Here is a 10695-nt window from a genome sequence, read left to right on the forward strand (position 1 = left end):
TCTGCGGCTACGCAGCCCCATACACAACAAACTGCGATGCACTGTGTGTTCTGACACCTTTCTATCAGAACCAACATGAACTTTTTCAGCAATTTGAGCTACAGTAGCTCGTCTGTTGGATCGGACCACACGGGCCAGCCTTCGCTCCCCACGTGCATCAATGAGCCTTGGCCGCCCATGACCCTGTCGCCGGTTCACTGCTTTTCCTTCCTTGGACCACTTTTGATAGGAACTGACCACTGCAGACCGGGAACACCCCACAAGAGCTGCAGTTTTGGAGATGCTCTGACCCAGTCGTCTGGCCATCACAATGTGGCCCTTGTCAAAGTCGCTCAGATCCTTACGCTTGCCCATTTTTCCTGCTTCTGACACATCAGCTTTGAGGACAAAATGTTCACTTGCTGCCTAATATATCCCACCCACTGACAGGTGCCATGATAACAAGATTATCAGTGTTATTCACTTCACCTGTCAGTGGTCATAATGTTATGGCTGATCGGTGTATAGTGCAGTGTAGTGTGTAGTATAGTATAGAAGTACAGTGTGTAGTGAATTGCAGTGCAGTACAGTGTAGTGTAGTGCAGTGTACAGTACAGTACAGTGTGTTGTGTTGTGTTGTAGTGCAATACTGTGTAGTGCAGTGCAGTTAAGTGCTGTGTGGTGTAGTGGAGTACAATGTATTGTGTTGCAGTGGAGTGCAGTCAGTGTTTTGTGTTGTACAGTGCAGTCAGTGTATTGCGTTGCAGTGCAGTACAGTGTGTTGTGTTGCAGTGCAGTGTGCTGTGTTGCCGTGCAGTGTATTGTGTTGCCTTGGAGTACCGTGCAGAGGGGGAGGGAGAGAGGCAGCTGCCCGGACCTGCTCTGTGGTGAGTGTGGATGCTGTGCACTGCTCAGCCCTGTGTAATTGACTGTAATTACTGACACAGTAGGGGTGGGGGGTGGGGGGTAATTTAGTAATGTAGTGTTTTGATGTTGTTTAGTTTCGGCTATACTTGTTATTGAACTTCAGCCAATAATAAAAAAAAATCTTATATTTTAAAGAGGGAGAGAAATGGAGAGAGGGTTATAGTGTGTGTGTGGGGGGCTGTATTTAATGTAGTAGTACAGAGAGCAGTGTCTGAGTGTGTGAAAGAAAGAAAAAATAATCACCAGTACCATTAATCATTTTCTTATTAACATTAGTACTAAATATTTTATTTAAAAAATTTTTTTAACAAACATAAGAACAAATGCAAATTACAGCTGCCGCAGAGGTGATGACTACCCCCACTGCACCCTGCGACGCAAAGCCAGGAGACAGTGTGTCCGCAGTGTGTGCTGCCCGGCACAAGGCACTCAAAGTCCGCTGACTGACAATCAGTCGTCTTGATCGGGGGACAGTTGATGGTCTGGAGCCGGCGATGATCTCACTCCCTGTGGAACTCTGTGCCAGCGAGGAATGTCCCGAGATTCCAGAACTCCACAATCCTTTTGAAAGTTCTCAACGGGAAGATTCTTGATCTTTCCACTTGAGCTGCCCCCTTCCCGACCCGCAGCAGTCTTCCGTTTCAGGCAAGGCCCCGCCCGCATAATTACTAATTGGGTCGGTTCCTCAAGAATGCTGGCTACTGCAGTCTCAGCACAGGCTCCACCCCCCCCAAAATCAGCCACACTGTCCTTTAGTCTCACCCTGACTCCATCCCGGAAGTCCATTTGGGTCCAGATTGAAATGGTGGTTCTGGTGCTGGTTGAGAGGAGGAGAGGGAGCGAGCTGCGCACACAAACCACCAGAACAGACCTTCTCAGCCAGTCCAGTCGAGGACAGTCCAGAATGGTCTAGTCCAGCACAGTGTGGTGTAGTCCAGTGCATTGTGTTCTAACCCAGCCAAGTGCAGTCCAGTGTATTGTGCCCAGTCCAGTCCATCACAACCTAGTCCAGTCCACTGTATCCCAGTTGAGCCCAGTCCACTACAGTGTAGTCCAGCCCACTGTATCCCAGTCGAGCCCAGTCCACTACAGTGTAGTCCAGTCCAGTGTATCCTAGCACAGCCTAATAATATCTAGTCCAGTCCAGTGCATAGCATGACAGCTCAGTCCACTACAGCAATAGTCCAGTCCAGTCCAGTTTAGTCCAGTCCAGTCCAGTAGCAGTGTGATTCTACAACCTCTATTATTCTGGACTTGCAGCTCCTCTCCCCCCACCTCCCCTTCTCAATCACCAAAATAATTAAAAGGATCTAAATCCACTGGCATAGAGAACATAGAGAAACACTCTCTCTCTCAGACACACAAACACACACACAAAAACACATGCATACACTTACACTCAAATAACAAATACTAGGGAGACAAGCTACAATGGAAAACAATAAATAATTTGTAAAAAGGGCTGGAAATGACTCGATGGTACAGACAGATCTGTGTGTGTGTCTCTAATTGTGTATCTGTGTGTATGTGTTACTGTGTGTCTTTGCTTCTGTCTGTTGTCTGTATCTGTGTCTTAGTGTGTGTGTGTGTGTGTGTGTGTGTCTGTGTCTCTTTGTGTGTCTGCGAGTCTGTGCGTGTGTCTGTGTGTGTCTCTGTGTGTCTGTGTGTGTCTACGAGTCTGTGCGTGTGTGTCTGTGTGTGGGTGTCAGTGCGTGTGGAGTCTAGCTGCACTTGCAGGACTTAACGATCATGTCTGAGAGCTGCTCCACGCGGTGCTGTCGACCCACATAGTACAGGATGGGCAGCGGCTCCAGCACCTGCGGACTGCAGCATGGCTGGGCCGATGCCCCGGGGTTATGGTGCTTATAGAGAGCCAGGATCTGAGGGATAGAGAGAGAGAGAGAGAGAGGGTGTTAATACATTGTGTGTTTGCATGTGTTTGTCTATATATATCTATAGATAGATATAATGTACTATAGTCTCCTGCTTTACAGACACCACCAGGGGGCAGTGTTCTGGTCTGCAGTGAGATTAGGAACTGGTCAGCTTTGAGCCCTTGACACACAGAGACACGGCGCATGTGTGTGTTAGACACTGACAGAGAGAGTGAGACACTGTGTGTGTTAGAGAGAGAGAGACAGAGTTGTGTGTGTTAAACTGTGACACGACGAAGGGAATTCCCCACAAATGAACAGTGATACAATGGAAATCACCTGAGAGGCCAGACTGTATGCAATACACAGTATACACACTACCCACACTGTACACTATACACACAGTACATGCACAGGACATACAATACACTGTACACTCACAACATATACTATACACAAACAACTGATTGCACACATTATAAACGCAAACTATATCCACGCTACACAACAATGCAGTGCAGTGTTGTCCGGCACAGTGTGGTGCAGTGTGCTGTTGTGGGGTTGTGTTGTTGTGTACCTTGGAGTACTTGTTGTCAGCGCTCCAGATGTAGGTGCAGGAGCCAGTGCAGTAGTTGGCATAGTAACCCTTTGGCTCATGGATCCACTTCCAGCCCAGGTCATCACGGAAATTGATATAGAGGCTCTGCACACAGCAGGACTGTCCAGGCCTACACACACACACACACACACACACACAAAAACACACACAGCACCGTCAATACCCCGATCAACACACTGATCCAACAATGCAGGAACTGATCAGTTCAACAGTCAACTCTATATGCAGTAGAGGAGAGAGGGAAGGAGGGAGAGAGGGATGAGGAAGGTGTATACAAAAGGCTGACAGCACAGTAGGGGAGGAAGGGAGGGATGCAGAGGGAATGGAGCTCACTGAGGGCAGCAAAGTAGGAATCGAGGGATGGAGAAAGAATGAGGGGAGGACAGAGAGAGTTGGGGGAGATGTATAACCAGTGCTGACTCGCAGTTTTCTTCTGGGGCGGCCCGGCGGGCGCGGCTGAACCCAGGTTGTGCGATCTCGGGGGGAAGTGACATCACCAGCAGGTGGGGCGGCTTCTTGTTTATCTCCCATACTGCCTTCATATCACCCCGAGGAGGATCCATACCTGCAGAGGGAGAGAGACAAAGAGAGAGGAAACTAATTACACACAGAGAGACAGTGAGACAGTGAGCCAAACACACACACACACACACAGGGACAATGAAAGATGGAGAGAGAGATGAAGACAGACAGTGGACGGGAAGGTGAGGGAGGATCAGAGAATGAGAAAGAGGAGGAGGAGTAGAGAGAGAGAGAGAGAAATTCGAGAAACACAAATTTGTCATGCCAATAATGCACCTTAAATCGAAAATTGAAATTGAGAGAGTGTTGTTGCATTTCTCACCTGATATCTCAAATTTAAACCCGGGTTTTGGCTCTGTTTTGTCCTCACAGTCACAGTGCAGCTTCAGCTTGAAGCCCTGCTCCTCCTCTACACAACACAGCAACAACACAACACAGGACAACGTCAGCTCAAACCCCTGCACCTCTCCTACACACCACAGCAACAGCAACACACTGTTACATTACAACAACAGCTAGACAACACCAAAAATGACACAGGAGTTACACAAGACACAGTGAAACGCAATGACACAACTGTCACGGAACACGGAAGCAACACAACACAGCGACTGACCGTTCCCCGGCAGCCAATCTTTGACTGTCTGTGTGACGTCGAAGGAGAGCCAGCGGTCGGCGGAGTCCTTGTACACGAAGCGTGAGTTCAGATATTGGGAGTCATTGCCTGAGACCTGAGAGATAGAAAGAAAAGGAGGAGAGAGTGTTTAGTGTTGATGTCTCTTAATATGTTTTAGCAAAATAATACACTTTACAGTAATCTGGTCAGTGCTCTGTGTTTCAGGTGTGTAGTTGTGTAGCTGGGGTACCTTGTACAGCTCCAGTCTCTGACTCTTTCCTTCCTGGAGACTGTTTCGCTTGATGAACAGACGCAGCTCGGCGCGGGTCACCCCCCTCCCGCCCTCCCCACCTCCTCCCAACGTCTCCCGCAGTGCCGACATGTTAAACAACATGACCTTATCAGAATAGTCTGTCCCTGGAGAGAGAGGGAGAGAAGGAGAGAGGGAGGTGGAGGTAAAGAGGGGGGGGCTGTTATTTGATGTCTGTAAATAGATGATAAAATGTATAATTACTGTAGTTACTGTTCCCTTCCACCCCCCCTCCAAAAAATACCGTAGCACAATTATCTGTACAGTATAGAAAAAAAACTGCACTGCAGTCCAGTATAGTAGTGCATTAAATGAATACAGTACAATACAGTATAGTATATTGCCGTATAAATCAGCATCGCACAGTATATTACAATACTTAACAGCACAGACAGTATACTACAATATACTGTAGTGTAGTGCAGTATAGGAACACTGTTCAATTACAATATGTAATTAGTACAGTGAAGTCAACATTTTCCTCTGCATTGTGTGTGTGTGTGTGTGTGTGTGTGTGTGCATTTGAGTATGCAAGTGTGAATGTGTGTGTGTGGTGGGGGGGGGGGGTCTTTGCAGTACACCTGGAGTACAAGTATCAATTACATTCTGTACACCTGGATCATAAATACACACTGCGCACTGGACACAAACACAGACATGGAGACAGAGAGAGAGCAAGAGAGAGAAGGGAGGGAGAGAGAAAGAGGGAGAGAAGGGTCTCAGAGACAGGTAGGTTTGTTGTGTTTAATTACAAGACACCCGACCCAACTCTCGATCACAAAGACTGTCTCTCTCCCCTGTCAGTTTCAAATTCAAATTCAAAACGAGCTTCATTGGCATGACAAGTTTACACAAGTGTTGCCAAAGCATTCTCTCTGCACCTGTCTCTCTCGCCCTGGTTGTCTCTCTCACTCTTGTTCTTGCTCTCTCTCTCTCATTTCTAGCCTTCATTCATTTCCTTGTTATCTCTATCTCTCTCTCTCTCTCTCTCTCTCTCTCTCTCTCTCTAACTCTGTCTACCTGGGTGTGGGTGATTTGTGCAGTGTAATTACAGCCTCATCTCCCTCTCTCTGTCTCTCCTGCCTGTAGGCACAGTGTTATTATATCCAGGTGCAGTATACTACGCTTAAGTGCAGTATTCTACATACACTACAGCTCACTCTGGGGAGATGTTTGGTAAGTTTTTTTTATCTTTTGCAATAGTAATGTACATAGTTAGATTGCAGGTTTCTGAAGCACTGACTGATACACTGACTGACTGACTGACACCTTTGTAGTATGTCTGATATCGTGTTGTATTGTAATGGGATAAGGGAGAGAGAGAATGAGAGGGAGAGGGAGAGAGAGGGAGGAGTGTGGGGCTGTTCTCAAAGTGAGGACTCAGAGATCGAGTTACAGGAAACCCCCCAGTAGTGGATCCCCAAGAGAGAGAGAGAGAGCAAGAGGGAGGGTAAGAGGGAGGGAAAAAGGGGTCATCCCTTCCTCACATGAACTGTGTGTTTAATTGTTTAATAATAGATAGAATTTGTCTCTCTCCCTCTCTCTCTCTCTCTCTCTCTTGCTCTTTCTCTCTCTCCCAGTGTAAAGCCCCTGTTCCTGATCCTCTCTTTCTATCTGGAGCACTGGGGGGGATTTTGTTGCGAGAGAGGAAAAGGGGGGATGGGAGAGAGAGAGAGAATGAGAGAACAACTATTGGCAAAATAAGTCTGGGAAGTGTGAGGGGGAGAGATAAGTTTGGGAGAGAGAGAGGTGGATAAAAATGTAAAAGAAGTAGAGAGAGAGCGACAGAGAGGGGGAGGGGAAGGAGAGAGAGTGATGGAAATAGAGGGAGGGAGGGAGAGTTTGGGTGTGGATTGAATCTCCATACTGTGAGTAAGCACTGTCCCACACGAGACAGATAATAATAATAATAATAATAATAATAATAATAATAATCACTGACTGGACTGGACTGCTGCACAGTCCCTGACTGGACGACACAGGCAGACATACAGACCTTACTGCCACACTCTATCTCACTGTGCAAACATCGTTCATGCCACTTCCTTAATGAGCTGCAAAACTCAGACCAATAAAGTCTGGCAATAAATCACCATGGATACCAACAGCACAGCCCACACCCACAGAGGTCCATCCATCCATCCATTCATCCATCCATCCATCCATCTTCTAAACTTATCCTGGTGAGGGTCGCAGGGAAGCCAGAGGGTGCAAGGCTGGACCCCACAGAGGTGATTAATAATAATAAAAATAATGATGATGATGATGATGATGATGAATTTCAGCATCTGCATACAGCCCTGCAATTCACTGTGGTCCCCAGAGCCCCGACTACATTTACAGTTTATTTTATTAATTTTATTAATCACTCATTGCACTGTTTGTAATCAGTTTAACATTAATGCAAACTAATCTCAAAACAAGAGTCACTCTGCTGCACTGTCCTGGACCGGACTGCTGCAGAGTCACTGACAGGACTGGACTGGACTATAATGCTGGAGTCACTGACTGTACCCCCCCCACCACACTCACGTTCCTTCATGTTGAACTGGTGCACCACCTTGCCAAAGTACTCCTCGGGCTGTGTGTCCTGCGCAGGCTCCCTGGTCCAGTGGCCCCCCGTTTCCTGTGGCCCCTCCTCGCTCAGCTCACGTGTGGCATTGTATAGCTCCAGCATGGCGGGGGGGGGCTCGTCACCGGAGGGGGAATCCTCAGGCCCGGGCTCCTTGGGCAGCCGCAGCTTGCTGAGGATCTGGCCGCGGATCGCCTCGATGCGCTTCTTCTTCACCAGCATCAGGTCCAGGGGCTTGCAGGTCGACATGGCGACGGTGGGAGACAGGGTGCCTAGCAACCACAGTGCAGACAGCGACTGCAGGAGCAGCAGGGCTTGCATGGCAGCGGGGTGGATATCCGGTTATTGTTTAATTGTTCAATCAATTGATCTAATTGGAGGTTAGGTGTCTTGTGTGTGTCTTATTTTGTGTCCCAAATCCGTCCCCAGAATTTACAGCCCTTAATTGATTAATTGCTCCAGATTGGTGAATTGGAGTAGGGCCTGGCTCTATCCCTTCGTACCACAGTGTGTAGGGTGTTCATGCAGTGAGTTACTGCAGTTGACCAGTCTCTTCTCCAGTCAAAGCGTCCCTCAGAGAGGCCAGATCCGAATTGGTCAACTGAAGATACTCAGTCCCGCTGCTGTCACACTGCTGTCCTCTGACCTGATTGGTCAGGCAGTGCTGTATCCAGTGGAGAAAGACCCCCCTGCAAGACAGAGGAGAGAAAACTGAGAATCAAAAAGCAGCAGAACCTGCCTCATCTCCCTCAGCCTGCCTTCCTCCTGCCCCTGCCTCAGGTCAGCCTCACTGGAACGCCGCCTCAATACAACACACACACACAGCAATCTTATAACAGTATTAGCAGTAGTAGGAGTGGAAAATGATGGAACTTCTCCTTCTCTCTTCCTTTTTGACTTTGTCATTCTTCCTCCCTCTCTCCCCTCTCCTTATCATTTTGATGGTATTTTAAATGTCAACCTCTCTCTTAAAATTTCAGTCTCTGTCACTGTCTCTCTCAGGAGGGTATTTCTCAGTGACAAGTTGGACTTCCCGAGCTCCTAATTACAGATGAACAGGGAGGAGAGGAGATACCCAGTCACACACAATCACAAACACACACGCATGGACAGAGTCACACAACTCATCACGGCCCCTTCTGAGTGCGTGACACCCTGCAACAGGTTCACAAAACAACTCAGCCATCATTATTAACTGAGCAGCATGTCTACCATTAAGGGTGGTTATTATTAGCAGTATTTTCACCTTTATTTCACCTTTATAAAATAGATTGATAAAATTGACACCTCACATGTTTAAGAAGCTGCAGGTCTAAGCTCTGAGCTGAGGTGAGTGTCTGTTCTGACCCCACAGTCGCTGTAGCGTTAGACAGCAGGTCAATTCTCAGTGTACTGGAACTGAACCCCCCCCCCCACACACACACTTCTCTCCCCTCTCCTCAAGTCTGTTTCAGTCTCATTCCTCCTCTCTTCCCTTTTCCCCCTCTCTGTCTCTTCCTCTTTCTCCCCCCCACCCCCTCTAAGGGCATAAAATGAAAGTGAGATGCTGCAAAGGGGGAATTTAAGAGGAAAGGGAGAATTTAAGAGAAAAGGAACACAAAAGGAAACAAAAGAAAGGAAACAGGGATTTTGAAAAGCAAAAATCATAAACTTCTTAAAACGATCAAATACAATCAAGAAATCGATCTGGTGGTTTGTTAAAAATAATAAGAAATGTATTCCAGACCAGGTCCTGGCTGTGTCTGTGTGTCTGAGTCTGCAGCAGTTGTAGCAGTAGTTGTCGTAGTTGGTTCAGAAGTCCTGGTTTTTCCTCTTCTCAGACCTCTGATCGAACCGTGGTCTCTGTCTTTTCTCTGTCTCTCTCTTCTCTTTCTTAGTCTCTCAGTTCATCAGCTCCGTCCACAGCTTTTTTCCATTAAGCAACTCGTTCTCTCTCTCTCTGTTGCTCTAAACAGTTCTTCCTCTGCCTTGTTTTCTGTTTCAACAGCTCTCTCTCTCTCTCTCTCTCTCTCTCTCTCTCTCTCTCTCTCTCTCTCTCTCTCTCTCTCTCTCTCTCTCTCTCCGTCTGTCTGTTAACAGCTCCCCCTTCCCTTGCTCTCTCTCACTCGCCTTTGCGCGCTCTCTCACTTTGCTTCTGCCTGTCAGAGCTTGCTAGTGCCAAAATGATTTGTGTGGTTTGTGTTCACCTTCTCTCTCTCTCCCTTTATCTTTCTCTCTCACCTCCCTCTCGCTCTCTCTCTCCCTCTCTCTCTCTCTCTCTCTCACTCTTTTATTTTCGTCTGGTTCCTGTTACAGAGGTCCGTTCTCCGCCCAGGAAATGAAGGCAACCGGTTATAGTGTTAAAACATCTGTGGAGCTACTGCAGAGATGTTGTGTTTAACTGTTCGCTTTCTCTCCTTTTATCTGTCTCCCTTCCTTTATTGCTCTGCCCCTCTCTTTATTTATTTCTCTCAAACAGACTGTCTGGCCCATTAACTGACTAACTACTCCAGCTCACCAGCCCTGACTCAATCGCAGACTGACTGACACACCGGGCAGACTGGGTCACTAGCTAACTCACTGGCACACTGACTGATACACCGATACACTGATACACTGACTGACAGACAGATAGACAGACAGACAGACAGACACCCTGCCTGACTCAGTCCCTCCCTCTGTTGCCAGAATGAGTAAGGGACCCCTCTGACACGCTGACAGACAGAGTGATAAAGTCAGACAGACAGGAAGTCCTGTCGTTGAGGTTCCTGTGCCTGACAGCGCGGTGACGGTGTTTCGTGAATTATCTTCCCCCACACACTTCCTCTCTCCCACTCCCCCACCCCCCACAGTCCAGACTGGAGAGAAAATTCGAAGCCAATAATAACCACCAGGAAAATAAACACACAGGCATATACAAACACAATTATACAAATATAGAGACAGAGACGCACAGATACACACACATATATAAATAACACACAGAAAACACACACTTCCCTTTCCCTCACCATCCCCCCTTCTCAAAAACAACTATAGCAAACAGCTGATACAGAATTGTTATAAAGTATTTTTTAATACAAAAAAAAATATTTAGAAAAAACACAAACACCCGCCCAGGAAATGAAGGTTATAGTGTTAAAACATCTGTGGAGCTACTGCAGAGATGGTGTGTTTAACTGTTCGCTTTCTCTCCTTTTATGTCTCCCTTCCTTTATTGCTCTGCCGCTCTCTTGATTTCTTTCTCTCGAACAGACTGTCCACCAGCCCTGACTCAATCGCAGACTGACTGACACA

At 47.3% G+C, this 10695-nt stretch overlaps 1 protein-coding gene across 1 annotated transcript; it reads right to left on the reverse strand.

The window, feature by feature from the left end:
- Positions 1–1161: 1161 nt before the first annotated feature.
- tgfb1b (transforming growth factor, beta 1b) lies at positions 1162–10068 on the reverse strand. Its single transcript, XM_066703740.1, has 8 exons — positions 9146–10068; positions 7380–8108; positions 4788–4954; positions 4538–4652; positions 4244–4330; positions 3820–3964; positions 3358–3508; positions 1162–2786 (listed from the first exon to the last, which is right to left on the reverse strand). The coding sequence occupies exons 2-8, from the start codon at positions 7738–7740 to the stop codon at positions 2628–2630; spliced, it is 1185 nt and encodes a 394-aa protein (XP_066559837.1). The 5' UTR covers positions 7741–8108; positions 9146–10068; the 3' UTR covers positions 1162–2627.
- Between the last annotated feature and the right edge of the window lie 627 nt (positions 10069–10695).

Source organism: Amia ocellicauda, chromosome 5 (assembly GCF_036373705.1).
Source record: "Amia ocellicauda isolate fAmiCal2 chromosome 5, fAmiCal2.hap1, whole genome shotgun sequence".
NCBI lineage: Eukaryota > Metazoa > Chordata > Actinopteri > Amiiformes > Amiidae > Amia > Amia ocellicauda.

What these genes read in the sequence shown, in the direction of transcription:
- tgfb1b (XM_066703740.1), bottom strand. Translation starts at nt 7,740, where the DNA reads ATGCAAGCCCTGCTGCTCCTGCAGTCGCTGTCTGCACTGTGGTTGCTA. An exon ending in GTTTAAATTTGAGATATCAG is followed by an intron (nt 3,965 to 4,243) that starts GTGAGAAATGCA and finishes CTCCCTCTGCAG; the next exon opens with GTATGGATCCTCCTCGGGGT. An exon ending in CTGACAACAAGTACTCCAAG is followed by an intron (nt 2,787 to 3,357) that starts GTACACAACAAC and finishes TCTATCCCTCAG; the next exon opens with ATCCTGGCTCTCTATAAGCA.